At 39.4% G+C, this 17,745-nt stretch overlaps 1 protein-coding gene across 6 annotated transcripts in view; it reads right to left on the bottom strand.

The window, feature by feature from the left end:
- LOC130927921 (ankyrin-3-like) overlaps window positions 1–17,745 on the bottom strand; it is a 76,397-nt gene that overhangs the window by 54,659 nt on the left and 3,993 nt on the right. For all 6 annotated transcript variants that reach the window (XM_057854059.1, XM_057854058.1, XM_057854054.1 and 3 more), the window contains exons 2-6: window positions 5,880–5,981; window positions 1,520–1,618; window positions 1,354–1,452; window positions 1,200–1,298; window positions 937–1,122 (exon numbers count right to left, since the gene is read on the bottom strand). In XM_057854059.1, coding sequence (XP_057710042.1) covers window positions 937–1,122; window positions 1,200–1,298; window positions 1,354–1,452; window positions 1,520–1,618; window positions 5,880–5,981 — 585 coding nt within the window. The remainder of the gene's footprint in view (window positions 1–936; window positions 1,123–1,199; window positions 1,299–1,353; window positions 1,453–1,519; window positions 1,619–5,879; window positions 5,982–17,745) is intronic.

Raw genomic sequence — 17,745 nt, 5'->3', positions numbered from 1 at the left:
CTGCACTGGTCTGTAGTGGTGAAGAAGGAGCTGAGCCAAAAGGTAAAGCCCTCGATTTACCAGTCAATCTACATTCCTGCCCTCACCTATGGTCCCAAACTTTGGGTCGTGCCCGAAAGAACAAGATCCCGGATGCAAGCAGCCGAAATGAGTTTCCTCCGCAGGGTGTCCTGGCTCTCCCTTAGAGATTGAGTGAGAAGCTCCAGAAGGGACTCGGCGTCGAGCGGGTACTCCTCCACGTTGAGAGGAGCCAGCTGAGGTGAGTCTGGCATCTGGTTCGGATGCCTCCTGGACTCCTCCACTGAGAGGTGGTCCGGGTATGTCCCACCGGCGGGAGGCCCCAGAGACAACCCAGGACACGCTGGAGAGACTATGTCTCTCGGCTGGCCTGGGAACACCTTGGGATCCCGCTGGAGGAGCTGGTTGAAGTGGCTGGGGAGAGGGAAGTCTGGGCTTCCCTACCGGGCGCAAGCGGAAGATGATGGATGGATGTTCCTTATCAGATTACTCAATTATTCGAACTAACTAGTTCATCGACTACTAAAATAATTGATAGCTGCAACACTAGATGTTACTATGCACTGCACACAACGGACCTGCGTTCACCAGTTACACGAGTACCACCTGACTTTAACTGTTACTTCAGTCAATTTTTGCACCTAAACTGTCAATTAAAGAACGTTAGAACAATAAAAACACAAGTTTGACGATTTCTTCTATTTTGAACTTTAATAAGAGCTGCTTTTAGTATTAGCCAATAGAACAAACATTCAAATGCTGTGCTCTTGTACCGAACCATGACCCCAGTACCGAGGTACGTACCGAACCATGACTTGTGTGTACCGTTACACCCCTACCCAACACATAATGTACTGTATTTCTGCAATAGAAATGAAGGTGACCTGCATATACCCAAAAATAGACTCTTCGACATACCTTGGACTGCACGTCAGCATTGTGGTCGTTCTGGAGAAGCAAGGCGGCCGATTTGGTATCGTCTTTTCGGGCCGCGATATGTAAGGCGGGCAACCGGACCTTCCCTTTAGTATCGTTCTCCAATAAGATGGAAACCACTTGATTGTGGCCCTGCTGAAGGGCGATGGCCAGAGGCGTGAAGCCATCCTGTCATCCGTCGGCGGACAAATCCCCAGTTAGCAAAAGGAAATTATGTGTTACTCAAGTAGGGGATCCCTCCTCACCTCCGTGGCGGTGCTCTGGTTGCCTCCGTTCTCCAAGAGGTATCGCACGACATCCAGGTGATTCTCCTGGGCGGCCATGTAGAGCGGAGTGAATCCATTCTGCAAATAAACAGAGTTGCGGAGACGAAGCAAAAGCAGTTTGGGAGCCACTTACCTGAGACTGCGTGTTGATGTCAGCGCCTTGCTTGACCAGAATCTTCACTACTTCAGCCTGACCGGCAAGAGAGGAGATGTGCAGGGCCGTGTTTCCTTTCTAAAGTCAAACACGATATTGGTGAGATGAAGGTGAGCTGCATTTAGGACAAAGCACGCATCAGTACCTTTGTTGCAGAGTTCAGTGCAACCCCCCTCTCCAGCAGCTCCTCAACCAGCTCGACGTGACCCTCCTTAGCTGCCAGGTGAAGCGCATTTAGACCATTCTGGAAGAGGAATCAATCCGAAAGTTAAGCTTGAAAGTTTGGGAAAATTAAGCCTTCACTTTCCGAATTTGCTGCCACATACAGTGTATCACAAAAGTGAGTACACCCCTCGCATTTCTGCAGATATTTAAGTATATCTTTTTATGGGACAACACTGACAAAATGACAAATGACACAATGAAAAGTAGTCTGTGTGCAGCTTATATAATAGAGTTCATTTATTTTCCCCTCAAAATACATGGTAACAAAAGTGAGTACACCCCATAGAAAATACGTACATCCCAGTCCTGCATGCCTCCCAGAGTTCATCAACATTCTTGGGTTTCGTCTTCCATGCTTCCTTTTTCATCCTGATCATGTCTGGTGACTGGGCTGGCCAGTCCTGGAGGATCTTGATCTTCTTTGCCTTGAGGAACTTTGAGGTAGAGATTGAAGTACGTGATGGAGCACCATCCTGCTGCAGAATTTGTCCCTTTTTATGGTTAGGAATGTAAGAGGCAGCTAAGATTTGTTAATATTTCAGACTACCGTAATTTTCCGACTATAAGCCGCGACTTTTTTCTTCAGTTTGAATCCTGCGGCTTATGGTCTAGTGCGGCTTATTTTTGGTTTATTTGGGTATTATTCAGGTAACACTTTATTTGACAGCGGCATCATAAGACCGTCACAATTATGACATGACACTATCATGGGCATTATCGAATGCTTGATGCGCCACTGTCAAATAAAGTGTTACCAAATACCATAACTGGCAATGAATGAAACAACTGGAACAGTAACTGAAGAAAAAATTAGCACAGAAGACGAATTTTGATTGTTATTTACATCATGGGGAGACATGGCTCAGTGGTAGAGTAGTTGTCCCCATACCCAGAGGCTGTGGGTTTAATTCTCTGCCCTGATGAACTTGTCTAAGTATCCTTGAGCAAGTTACTGTACCCCACGCTACTTCTGGTGCTGCGTTACCAGTAGGTAATAACAATGTAGTGTAGAGTGCTTTGAGGGCCTTGAAAGGTGGAAAAGCACTAAACAAGTACAGTATAACACCATTTACCATCTATAGCTGCAATGCATGCTAGAAGGCATGTTGGACAACAACAGTGTTGACAGCAGGTGGCAGCAGAGGTTGAGTGTCTCCCCTAAAGGAGCAATGATGGCCAAATGAAGCTTCTTGAAGAATTGAATGAATGAATGATGGATGGTGGTTCATGGTGGTTCATTTGGTGTTATGACAGTCGTATGCTGCCACTGTCAAATAAAGTGTTCCCGGTAAATAGCTTTTGGTCTAAATATCCTATAATACAGTGAGGATAGCCGCGGTTTATAGTCCAGTGCGGCTTATCTATGAACAAATGTCATTTTGGTGTATAATTTGGTGGGTGGGGGCTTATAGTCAGGTGCACCTTATAGTGCGAAAATTACGGTATTTATCTCTCAGGGTGCAGACAATTAAAAAACCATGTGGCATTTGCCAAGGCCCACAGCCTGTCAAAAGGATGGACGCTGGAAAAGTGGCAAAAGGTGGATTTTTCAGATGACTCTTCCATTGAATTACACTACAGTCGCCACAAATATTGCAGGAGACCTACTGGAGCTCCGCATGGATCCAAGATTCACTCAGAAAACAGTGGTGGTTACATCATTACCAAAATCATGGTCTGGGGTTACATCCAGTATGGGGGTGTGCGAGAGATCTGCAGGGTGGAAGGCAACATAAATAGTCTGAAATATCAACAAATCTTAGCTGCCTCTTACATTCCTAACCATATAAAGGGACAAATTCTGCAGAAGGATGGTGCTCCATCGCATACTTCAATCTCTACCTCAAAGTTCCTCAAGGCAAAGAAGGTCAAGATCCTCCAGGACTGGCCAGCCCAGTCACCAGACATCAACAACATTGAGCATGTCTGGGGTAGGATGAAAGAGGAAGCACGGAAGACGAAACCCAAGAATGTTGATGATCTGGGAGGCATGCAAGACTGCTATTTTTTATGTTCCTGATGACTTCATCAATAAATTGTATGAATCCTTGCTGAACCACATGGAAGTCATACAAAATATTAAATTTGGATCTCACAGCACCACTACCTAATTCGCTTATGTTATGTAACATATTTTTGTATTTGAAGTCCATTTTTTGTTCAATTTTCACACTACTTTCTGTAGGCAACAAAACTTTTGTCTTGCCAAAATTGGACCTTTATGTCTTCATTAAATGATAAATCTTCTTTCAGTGAAACGAATATTTTTTTTTTACATTCAACATCATTTGGGAGGGTCTTAGCTTTCATATGAGCCATTTCTGAAACCAATTGAATAATTAAAAGTCAGGTTATTAGCAAATGGTTCTACAAAATGGATAGGCGACAAGACTTTTGTCAGGGACTGTAGCCTATTGTGGAGATCGCGAGTTTCCAGATGGGGCTAAGCCTACTCCATAGTAGGGCTGCAGCTATCGAATATTTTAGTAATCGAGTAATCGACTGAAAATTCTATCGATTAATCGAGTAATCGGATAAAACAAATATATTTTTGGGAGAAGAGCAATTATAAAATATGCATGAGAAAACAAGACATTTCATCTAATCTTGAGCCATTTTCAGTCAATCAATGTCTTTATTTTCGATGTATATTGTTGAAAACAGCCAACAATTGCATCTCAGATGTAACTAAAATAAAATAAAATAAAAATTCACTGCTTTCACTCAAAAAACCTTTAGATCTTATTTAAAAAATATATATATATATATATATATATATAATATATATACCTAAAAATGCCGTTACGCTGGATAACACACATCACTTAAAAGTTAGGATTTTTTCACCACGTGTTTCCATTGAATTTCTATTTGTGACAAGCCATTTTTAAGTTCTAGTTAAGTTTTAAGTTAGTCTAAACTGTAAGTCCTGATAGGAGTTTGAGTTTTTGCAGTGTTCAAAATAAATGTATGATACAGGCTGTATTGGAGCACATTAGGGACCAGTGCTACTTGGTGTTTTATCCAGAAATGACTACTGAGCTAAAATTGATAGTTAGCATTATTGAGTTTTTATTTTACACCCTCATCACTCCACATCGCTATGTTATGTTAAAGCCTGTATGTAAGACACGTTAGCCAGGCATCGACAGTGGTCATAATTAATAGAAACCTAGCCCTCCGCAGGGCTAACGTTACATTAATCTTATTTATTAACGCTTAGCGCTCAGCGCTCTACTGCTTTAAGATGGCGGCTGTTTACTAACGCTGCCCATACGCGGCCGAGTCTGTCATTTCGCATCTAGTTCAACATACATGTGATCTCTATGAGACTCATCAGACACTACCTGCTACCAACTAGCATCGTGCGGGCTTGTATTTAGCAACGTCGGCGTCGTTTGTAGCGGCTGTCGGCTGCAGTAAGTTTTTTTTCCTCTTCTTCTTCTTCTTCCTCTACGTACGTGACATCAGCGCGTCCCGCATTAAAAGTAGTCCGAGCAAAACGTGATGCTTAGAGCTGTCAAAATAAACGATTACTCGAGGTGAATAAAACTACTCGGATCAGTTTTTAAACTCGAGTTACTCGAGTATTCGTTTCAGCTCTACTCCATAGTGAAATACTGTAATTGTTTGCTAGCTAGTGTTTGCTCCACTTTTAGCTTACATTCAATTAGTACAGCAGGCAAACCCTTAGCAAGCTCTTCATACTCTTCATACTCTTGCTACGTCTTATAGAGGATATCAGTCTATTCGTTATTGCTCTCTACGCTGAATGTTTACATAAATATATTTTCTATATATCTATATATTTATATCTTAAACTAATGCAGAAAATGCACAAATTACTGTGTAAAGAACTAAGGATTCACCAGAATGCAGGAAATTACGTAGTTGATAATCTAAATGTGTGTGTGTTCCCCGGCCCTGGTGGTGGGGCCCAAAGTGATATCTTTTCATGGGTCCAAAATCCCTGGCAGCGCCCTTGTGTGTTACGCTCGCAATGGTTCATGGGCAGTTGTGGCAACCAGGACTAAGAGTGGTGGTGGCCGTTGTTATGTCCTGGTGTTTTTTGCTACATGTCTCGTGGGGTCATGCGGTATATGGGGCCCAAGAGCAGCAAGTGTGAAACATAAAAATGGTCTCTCTCATTCTTAACGTTGCTCGCCACACACACTGTACACTTTCATCACTATCTGCCATTCAGTTTTTATGCGTTCACGTTAACAAACCCAAGCATGCGAGTACAAAATCTTGAAACACGTCCATTTCAATTTTGCTACCTGATTGCTGGTGTTGATGTCCACTCCCCCTTTCAGATACTCCAACACCTTGTCAAGGTTCCCCGCTCTGGCTGCCCGCAGGAAACTGGTGTTGCTGTCAGACTGCAACAGAAAAATCCACACTGGAGATTTCCTCAAAGCAAAATAGGTTTAAACTTCACATGAAAGTGTGCTAATATTAGCTTGGAATGCCTTCAATCTGCACCCATCCTAAAAATAAACCTGCAGCATTCTGTTTTTACCTTCTGCCTTCTCTTGGACAGATCAGTAGAGAAGCTCAAAATTTAGTGAAGCGTTATTATTTGCTCAAGTCCAAATAAAAGTCAATAGAGTTGTCCGTTAATGATTTTTAACAAACCAATTACAAACCGATACAGATTTATGCAGTCGTGGACATAACATATTATGGTTAATTACATTGTGATACCCCACTGGATGCTTTAATAATGATAAATGTAACAACTTCAAGGTTTTCCAAATAAATATTCTGGGAAAAATAAGAAAACAACAACTGAAGTTATGGAAAAAGTGTCTATTCCATTGCACCACGATATTTACTGTTGAACTCTAATGGTCAATAAGCATAACTGCTACGCTGTGACCAGCACTTGTACAAAGACAGATGGCTTCTACATTCATTTTGACATGATATTGGCCCAAAACCGATCATTAAAAATGTCGATAATATCCAACATCATTTTACAACGCAATTATCGGCCGATATTATCAACTACCCGATAATATCGGACAACTTGAGTAGTAAGTGATCATAAGACTTCTGACTGCAAGCTTGTGCATCTGTCAGTGGTGAATGAAGAACTCACTTTTTATTTTTTACCCAAGTACAAATACAGGTGTAAAAAAATACTTAAGTACAACTAAAGAAAAAATACTCAAAGTACTAAAGTACTTGCTTTAAAATTTGCTCTATAAGTATTGTCTCCCGATGCAAAAATGCACACACACACACACATATATATTATATACACACATATACAGTATATGCATACATATATACACCCATATATATATATATACACCCATATATATATATATATATATATATATGTATATGTATGTATATATATATATATATATATATATATATATATGTATATATATATATATATATATATATATATATATATACATACATATACATACTGAACATACATACATATACATACATACACACATATACATAGATACATACATACACATACATATATACACACACACACACACACACACACATATGTATATAGATACATATATATATATATGTATGTATGTGTATAAATAAATACACATACACATATATAGTATATATATTAGGGCTGTCAAAGTTATCGCGTTAACGGGCGTTAATTAATTTTTTAAATTAATCACGTTAAAATATTTGACGCAATTAACGCACTAGGCCCGCTCAGACAGATTTAATGTCAGTACAGTGAAAGGCCAACTTGTTAATTGTGTTTTATGGAGTTTTTCCGCCCTCTGCTTGGGTGTGACTTGCATATTTTATGTGGCGTAATGTCGCCCTCTGCTGGCGATTCAGTGCAGCTGATTATTTGGGTTTCGGCGCGCTTTTCTGACGTGATTATATGTCGACGCGAACTCACACTAATAGACAGTGCTATTCAGACCAGCTAACGTCCGCATCCAGTATTCAGTGGCAGTTCTCATAGCCCCATCACACTGTTTGTGTCTAATGCATGCATCGCTTGTGAGTTATATTCCTCCTTTGTTTATATTCATGAGCATTAGATAGTTATTGATGATGTGTATTTGAATTTGTTCACATATATGGTGAAATGCAGTTACATTGTTAGATGCTTGTGAGCTAATTGGCTCGTGCTACTGCTCAAATGGACACGTGTGTGTACATTTTATGTTATTTTGTGATTTATGCAAGTTATTGACACATTGCCTTGTTATTTTCAGTTTTACAAAAATACAAGAAACGTGCTCCTGTCAAAAAGAGATGACTTCAGTAAAGCCCATGCAACTTTGCCACACCGTCTGATTTCTTTTTGGAACTTATGTTCGCTATCTGTCAATTTGTGTACTCACACACATTGAGGACAGAATAGGGCTACTAGTTTATTTTTTGATTGAAAATTTTACAAATTTTATTAAAACGAAAACATTTAGAGGCGTTTTAATATAACATTTCTATAAATTGTGCTAATATTCATCTTTTAAGAACTACAAGTCTTTCTATCCATGGATCACTTTAACAGAATGTTAATAATGTTAATGCCATCTTGTTTATTCATCGTTATAATAAACAAATACAGTCCTTATGTACCGTATGTTGAATGTATATATCCATCTTGTCTTATCTTTCCATTCCAACAATAATTTACAGAAAAATATGGCATATTTTATAGATGGTTTGAACTGCGATTAATTGCGATTAATTACGATTAATTAATTTTTAAGCTGTAATTAACTCGATTAAAAATTTTAATCGTTTGACAGCCCTAATATATATATATATACACACACACACACATACATTTATATATACATACTGTACCCACACACACACACACACACACACACACGTATAGATAGATACACACATACATACACACAGTCACATATATATTAAGGGTGTGACAATATATCGAAATGGTGATCCCAAAAGGTTATCGATATGCTCCTGCCAAAAATCGAGATATCATTTTAAAAAGGTGTCAATGTTTAAAAAAAAAAAAAAAAAAAAAAAAAAAAAAAAGGGACCAACATGTCTACCAAAATCTGCCATTGACGGTGCTCGATGCCCAATCCATTTAGACTGGGAACGTTCGTTCATTCGAAATAGGGCTGCAGCTATCGATTATTTTAGTAGTTGATTAATCGATGAACTATTTAGTTCGAATATTCGAGTAATCTGATAAGGAACATAAAATTTTTTAAGTGAGCTGAGCCTCACAAGGTATACATATATATATATATATATAAAACAAAGTGGATCTATGTACAACAAAAGAACAATTGGCTAACTTAGATATAGCAAAAGTCCACAAGCTTAAATGCTATAAAATGCTAGCGCTTTTTTTACAATGCTCTTTACAACTGGCTCACACATATTCCCACAAAAAATGGCTAAATATACCTTTAAACTAAAATCATTAGTTCAAACTAAAACTTAGCTTATGTTGGTCTTAACAGGGAGCAGATGGATTCAGCCATGTGAAATGAGGTAGACTAGAGGGCCGTGTATCCACCCAAATCAATAAAAATAAATGCAAACACTTTCAAAACAAACCATTACATCGCCACTTTAATTAAACGAATACTCGAAGCAGCAACATTTACTTTGAAACTTTTTTTTTTTAATCGAATACTCGATCGAGTTAATCGATTAATTGTTGCAGCACTAATTCGAAACCAGCGCATTCGCAGTCACTCTGTCCGATTTTGCTGTTCATTTACAGCTCATTTCTTGTTGAGTTTGAGTCACTGCCTAATTATTTGGGTGATTCCCAGGTCACTTTCTGTTCTGTAACACAAAAAAACAGCAAGTGACCCATAAAATACCCCAAAATCAACAGGAAGTAACTGAAAATCAACAGGTAAATGTGTCCCAGTTCAAATGGATTGGACGTCTACTAGTGATAAACTCATTCCAACTCGCAGCAGAAGCTTGTTTTTCTGTTTATTAGTCATTTGTAGAATATCCTAGAATGATTTCCTGACCAATGTATTGATAATCGTTGTATCTCCGTATCGTCAGATCATCGTTATCATGAGCTTTGAATCGCAAATCTTATCGTATCGTGAGGTAACAAGAGGTTCCCCCTCCTAATATATATACATACTGTACATACATACACACACATATATATATATAAATATATATATATATATATACACGTACATACAAACGTACATAAATACATATACACATATATTTACATACATACACACACATACATCTGAGTCAAATTTCAAAGAAAGAATCAGAAAATTCATTCACTGCTCAGATTTATTTACAACTATGCAGAACGGGGGGGAAAAAAACAAGCAATAAAATTTGACTTCACTGTAAACGGAAACTTAAGCTCACAAACTCCAAAACTTAGTTTAATGGCGGATTGAGAGCAACTATTAGGTGCATACCGCCACCTACTGCGGCGAATTTTATTGGTCAATATCTTGTTCACCTGCTTAATCTTGCTTGTACTCACATTGCTGCCTCTAGTGCTCGCTTATGGTATAGTTGCACAGGGTTCATCGATTGTGCCGGAGGAAACTAGCAATTCATAATGAGAAATAAGACGAAAACCAACGAAATCAAGTACAGTTACACAAAAATGTACGTAAGTACAGTAACAAAGTACTTGCTTACATTCCACCACTGGCGACTGTATTGTTACGTCCGATTACTATAATGGAGTCATGTGCGCCCCTTATTTTAGTTGCCATAGCAATGGCAGTAGTGGAATCTCTTTGGAGCTGCAGTGTCCTGTAAATGCCACGACACCCAGATTATAAAAACTCTAATCCGGGATTTGGTCAATCCTAGTCCACCATCATACAGTGTTACACACTCGGAAGCGTTCAGTGAGAATTTCCATCAGTTAGGGACTGCAAAATGAAGTAATTAAAACAAAATAAATCAACAGTTTTAATATGTAAGAATGGCTAATGTCATAAAGCTGCATTCAAACTATCTATAGATACAGGATCGGAGATGCATCCTATCCCTGGTGTCTAAATTCAACCTTGTAATGCAGAAAAGGAGTTAGCTGTTGATCGAAATGAGGTGAAAACAACAACAACTCCAGGGAGATTTTTTTTACAAGTAAATTGAATCACCCAAGCAGCCAGCAGCCGCTAGGGATTAGATGGCAACACAGATAAGAGTGCTGGCTTTGCCAGCAAAACAGCAAAATTGCTCGGGTGGGGGTTAAAGGGAGTGTCACATGAGGATCAAGACTGAGCCACAAAATTTTCACAATTTGGACTTTGCCATCTGTCTTGTATGCAAGCAAGAGGTTTATTGTGGTCATTTTGTCTTCGCATTAAGAGTTATTTTACTGTGTGTACACTAGGGGTGGGAACATCTGGGTACCTCACGATACCATACACAATACAAGAGTTATAAGGGAAGCATTCTGGAATATTCCACAAAAATATATATATATACATTCTACATATTCTACTTTGGGTTACTCAAAAGGAAGTGATTCAAGAATGTCCCCAAAATGACTCAAAACGAACAGGAAGTAACCTTTGAATGCCATAAAAAAATAGGAAGTGACCTGTAAATGCCCACAAAATACCTACAATGTTTCTTTGACGAACTTTTTTTTTTTTTTTTTGCTTGATGATAACTAATAATCATTTTACAACGAATAAACAGGAAAAACAAGCTATTTTCATCCTTCTGCTGTTATCGCTCGTCGACAGGAGTTAATTTATCCCGGATCCTGCCGGGACGAGATCCATGCACTCGCGGGAAAAGACTTTTACTTCCGGCTTTTCCTTTAACCAAACTACACATTTTGCCAACATTAGTTCCGCAGGTGAATTCTGTTAAAACCTGCTACAATGTAAAAACGTTTTTTAAAAATGTATAAAATAAAATAATTATATGCTTAAATTAATTTACAGAATAAATCCCAAGAATTGCATGTTGTTTATGAAAATTTAACTTCATTTGAAAGAGTCGGAGATTTGTTGATGCAGTGAAAAGCTGGACCATGAAAGAATCTGACCTCTTAGCCAGACCGCCGGAATCGCGCCAGCCGAACCGCCGGACCCACGCTGGCGCAGGTCCAACGGGCCGGGCTGGCGGGATCCCGGCAATCCAGCCAGAAGGGCAAACACCGCGCGTTTACCTTAGTCTTAACCCTTTGAAAGGTTTAAAGGGTATGAAAACACTAAGGGGCTGTGAGATATCAATAGAACCGTTATTTGGCAAGATAACAAATATTAATAAAGTTAACAAAAAAATTAATTCCATTCATGAGCAATTATCGAAAATAGATCGAAAATTACGAACATTTCCGAAAGTATTCCGGAAACAGCCGAATGGGGCGGAGACGTCATAACAAGGAAACAAAAGGTCGAGGCAGGTGCCATCGTTGTTTATCGACGAGAGAGTTGCGTTCGTTTTGTATCAAAAAAATCGCTAAAATGGTTCAAACCTGTCATGCTATGTGGTTTACAAATAGCCATTTGTCGCAATGTTGTACCCATGAATTCCCGAACGCGAGAAAAAGAGCTGGACTACGCAGACAATGAGTAAAGTTCGTCAGTGCTAAGAGGGCTAATTTTGCAGACCCAGCCTCCGGCACGGTTTTGTGTGGTGCGCATTTTACACCTGAAAGCTATACGAACTATGGACAAATGAAATTAGGTTTTGCTAAGAAGTTGCTGCTGAAAGCAGATGCGGTGCCCACCTACACGCGCAGCCACCTAAATGTCCCGAGATAACAAGAAAGAGGACGATGACTGGCTCTGATGAGACCACCCCACCACCCCAGGCAAAGCAAAGGAGGGAAATGGCCAGAGTGAGTACTCTCTTATAATAAAAAACATCACGCATTGGATATAGGACTGGACACATTTATAAATTATCGCTCATAAAATATATAGAACAAATCCTCTAATCCCATTCATATTTGTGTCGGTTGGCAGAGCGAAAACCGACGATAGCACATTAAATGATAATTATTCTATACGTTACTTTATTTTGCGGTCACGGTGTATCAGCTTCACAAAAAGAAATGCAAAACAAACCATTCGGTGTTTCTGTTGCCGCCGGTGTTTCATCAGTGTGATTGCTCCCCTCAATGATCCTTTCATTAGGCTGCATTGGCTTTCGTTTGGGCTCAAATTGATAACCCAAAACACCAAAGAAAGGTTCATAACTCTCCTCGTCCCATTAGAAGAATGTTCGTTACGTCGGATTTGTCGGTGCAACTAGAAAAAAAATTGTCCGCCATCATCGCCGCCATTCAGTACTAAGCACTGAGCCGGTTGTTTCCTTATAGTGACGTCACGCACACAATATGTTAGATTTCCGGCATCTCGGGGGCGGGTCGTTTTAGCTTGACAATCGACCTAATTTCTATCATTTTCTTGGTGTTGCGATGTGAGTAATTACACTAAGTGACATGATATGAATTCAAAAGGCATTCGTTGATGGATAAATGATGGAATATTAGCATTTCCCCAGGTGTTGTCATACCCTTTAAAGAAGGCTCACCGAGAACAAGTTGACAATTTATTCGGGTCGACAGAGATCAAAACGGCAAGGCGAAACAGAAAACTCAGGCGGGGAGGCAAGCTCGTTCCAAGGTCACCATATCAGTAGTCAACAAAAGGTTCCCGAGAAAAATGACAACGATTAGTCAAACATTTAGTCTTTTGACAGGAGGATTCGGGAGTTACTATTGTCCAGGCAACGATTGCCACCTCAGCATCATAGGGGCTCTTGGAGTCTTGTCAGTCGGGTTATCAGTTGGATATCGGGCGTTCTCCTATGTTTCTTGTTTTAGGACAGACCATCCGGCGATTTGTGGTGGACTGTCTGGGAGAACTGACTGCAAGACTTGGTGGTGCAGACGTGGGCTTGTCAGCATCATCTTGCTCAGTTAGTTGTATGACGCACGTGCTGGGCTTCCATGATAATAAGGCGTTGTTTATCTCTTATGCCCTATATTCTGCTTGTTTTCCTTAAACTATGGTATAAGTGCTATTTATTTTATATTGGGTGTGTTAGGGTAATACAAACAGTTAGACGGTGCCTACAAGAAAAGGTACTATTTCCTTCAACCAACAAATCACGCCCCTGACATATAAAAAAAAAAATTAAAAAGAAAAAAACTTTTGGAAATTTGCATCTGGGACGCAAGCAGCCAGGATCAAACGGTATTTCAACATGCCAAAAAGACAGTTGCATTTACGGTCTTTTTTCAAAATGGTTAAAAACGAGTCAGAAAAGCTACAACCAGCGATGAGGGCAGATGCAGCGATCATGCTAACGGGCAGGACCGGTTGCAGCAGGAGGCTAGCGTCGCAGCAGCTAGCCAGATTCATGGACAGCCAGCCAAACCGGGGCAGGAGGCTGCTACCGTGGCAGCAGCTGGTCAGGCTCAGTGCTACCCAGAGTGGGGGCCAGCTACAGCGCCACCAACATGCAGAGCAACAGGCTAGTACCCTTATGGGAAATTCGGGTTTGGGCTGCATAATTTGTAAGGCTGTGGAAACTTTTGGGCCAGAGAAGACTGGGAGATGAAACTCGCAAAAGAATGGGGTTGTGTTATTTATCTCTGATTTTTTTTTTTTTTTTTTTTTTACAAGTTAGACCTGTTGAGAAACTAATTGCTGACAATGTACTGTAAGTCCCACCTGTGGTCATGTGGGCAATTGCCCATCCTCTGCAGAGTAGAGCCTAAATAATTGTAAATTGTTGTCATAACATTTATACCATGAATATCATCTGAAATTGAGACTTGTAAGTCCCACAACATGGCAAGTGGGCATTTGCGTGTTGTTTACAGCACCATTTTCTGCGTATGTTCCAGGACCTGTGCCCGTCTCGTCATCCCTGCGCTGTCATATGTACTTTGCATTCCGGCACCTTATGATTTACAAATTATGCTCGTAGACAATCGTTTATTCCCTGCCACCCTCCCAGTTCAAACGGATTGGACGTTTATGGCCGTCAGTGTCAGCCAATGCCAGGCGATGAGTTCATTTTGGGGCAGTTTAGATCATTTCCTGTTGATTTTAGGGCATTTACAGATCACTTACTAGTTGATTTTGGGTTACTGACAAGTAAATGACTCAAGAACATCGCAAAGTGACTCCAAATCAACAGGATGTAACCTGTGAATGTCCTAAAACAAAGAAGAAGTGACCTGTAAATGCTTCAGTTTCAGTGCCATTGACGGCGCTAGACGTCCAATCCAGTCAAAATGAATTAGACGTCTAGCGTCGTCAGTGGCATCTAACAGTCTTGATGCTAATGGAAGAGTTTGTTAGCAACATGTTGATTCCTTTTTATTCTTAAATTGTGACACCTTTTTAAAACGAAATATTGATTCTCGGTTGGAGCATATCGATAACATTTTAGGCTACACAGTATGGCTATATATCACCTTGTTGATATTTTGTCACACCCCTAATATACACTGTAATGTTAAAGCAATACACCAAAGCTAAATTGTAATATTTGTTGACAATTGACATTGTATTCATTTCCAAGTCTTTTAGTGGATAACAAACCCGTGTAAGTACAGCAAACACCCACCTAGTTATATTTAGCGATATTTGCTTTAGCAATAAATGAAGGCATACCATCTCATGCCAACTTGCGTTATCTGATGCAAACTGACAAATTAATGAATTGGATAAAGTCTCCAAACAACAGCCGCAGGGAACAACATGTCAGAGATTGTTTTAAACCCAGGTGACGTGAATGCCACTCAGGAGAAAATCTCAATCGTCTGTTTTGTTTTTTGTTTTTTTTTGAACAAGTGGTTGTTCCAACCAGATTTGGCTTTTTCTAGCTTTTGGATGAATCTTGTCACGTTGTTACTTCAAATAAGAATCTAGAGTAAAGATTAGGGCATTTGAAGGAACACTAGGTAACTTTTCAGTTTTGGTCGATTTCAGCGACACCGGTGGACAAAAGCGTTAATAAATGCATTTAAAAATACATTAAAATACCTGCTTAGCCTCAAAACGGTACAAAAATAAATGAGGACCTAAGTACAACAAAAGAACAATTGGCTAACTTGCATAGCAAAGGTCTGCTAGCTTAAATGCTATAAAATACACCTACTTTTTTTTTTTACTACAATGCGCTTTACAAATCATTCAAACACATATTCCCACAAAAATACAGCTAAATATACATATAACCTAAATTATGAATGCATAAATAACATTAACTCAAACAAAAATCTTTACCGGTCTTTACGGGGAGCAGCTGAATTCAGCCATATTTATGAGATATGTCATAATCCAGTGGTTCTTAACCTTGCTAAAGGTCCTGGTCTGTTGTATTCCTTCCAAGTACCAAGTGAGAGTCAAACTTCCACTGAGCAAACCAGTTCCTCCTCACGTCAGATCGAGGACTAGCAGATAAAAGAAATGGAAAAAATAATGCTAAATATACCTACAAACTAAATTACAAATGCATCTAAAAATAGCTCAAAACCTTATGTCGGTCTTAACAGGGAGCAGCTAGATTCAGCCATATTATGATGGGATACAGTATGTCATAATCCAGTGATTCTTAACCTTGCTAAAGGTCCTGGTCTTTTGTATTCCCTCATACCAAGTGCAAGTCAACCTTCCACTGAGCAACCATTTCCTTCTCACGTCAGATTGAGGACTACCAGTTAAAAGAAATGGTAAAATACTAAATATACCTAAAAACTAAATTACGAATGCATTTAAAAAAAGAAAAAAAATTAGCTTAAACATGTATGTCGGTCTTAACAGGTAGCAGCTGGATTCAACCATATTATGATGAGATACAGTACGTCATAATCCAGTGATTCTTAACCTTGCTCAAGGTCCTGGTCTGTTGTATTCCCTCGTGCCAAGTGCAAGTCAACCTTCCACTGAGAAACCAGTTCCTACTCACGTCAGATCAAGAACTAGCAGTTAAAAGAAATGTTAAGAATGCTATATATTAGAGCTGAAACGAATACTCGAGCAACTCGAGTAACTCGAGTTTAAAAACTGATCCGAGTAATTTTATTCACCTCGAGTAATCGTTTATTTTGACAGCTCTAAGCATCACGTTTTGCTAGGACTACTTTTAATGCGGGACAACGCGCTGTCACGTGCGGAGAGGAAGAAGGGGAAAAAAAAAAAAAAAACTTACAGCAGCCAACAGCCGCCACAAACGACGCCGACGTTGCTAAATACTAGCCCGCACAATGCTACATTGGTAACAGGTAGCATCTGGTGCGTCTCATAGAGATCACATGTATGTTGAACTAGATGCACAGTGAAAGACTAGGCCGCGTCTGGGCAGCGTTAGCAAACAGCCGCCATCTTAAAGCAGTAGAGCGCTAAGCGCTAATAAAGAGCGCTAAGCGCTAATATATAAGATTAACGTTACTGTCACTACTAGCTCACCTTACGTTAGCACTGCGGAGGGCTAGGTTTCAATTAATTAAGACCGCTTTCGATGCGTGGCTAACGTGTCTTTCATACAGGCTTTAACATAACATAGCGTTGCGGAGTGATGAGGGTGTCAAATAAAAACTCAATAATGCAAACTATCAATTTTAGCTCAGTAGTCATTGCTGGATAAAACACCAACTAGCATTAGTCCCTAATGTCCTCCAATACAGCCTGTATCATACATTTATTTTGAACAGTGCAAAAACTCAAAATCCTATCAGGACTTACAGTTTAGACCAGTGCTTCTCAATTATTTTCTGTCACGCCCCCCCCAAGGAAGACGTAAATGTTTCGCGCCCCCCCAAACTCTCTGCCGCCACTGTAAATAGTATCATTTGTCTATAAAATGACTATTATAAATACGCATCTGCCTAACATTTTCCTTTTTTTCTAATAAAGAGAAAAAGTAACATAGATCAACTTATAATAAAGTATAACTTTATTAACATTGTTTTGTTTGTAACAGAGAAGACTTGACGTGCATCAATTTGCCTGAATTTAAAAAAAAGTCACATCCAAACTGTAAAAAATACACTCAAGGTACATTTTTGACCACACAGAAAAATAAAATGTAATAAAATCAGTAAATAATAAATTAAAATTGATTAGAAACATTCACTCATGAGGACAATATGCCAAAAATTTGACCGAAAAAACAAAACTGAATAAAAGAAGGAAAAAAAAAAAAGAGTGTCCT

The sequence above is a fragment of the Corythoichthys intestinalis genome, chromosome 13 (assembly GCF_030265065.1).
Source record: "Corythoichthys intestinalis isolate RoL2023-P3 chromosome 13, ASM3026506v1, whole genome shotgun sequence".
NCBI classification, from domain to species: Eukaryota; Metazoa; Chordata; class Actinopteri; order Syngnathiformes; family Syngnathidae; genus Corythoichthys; species Corythoichthys intestinalis.
This window is presented reverse-complemented; position numbering and strand designations above follow the sequence as displayed.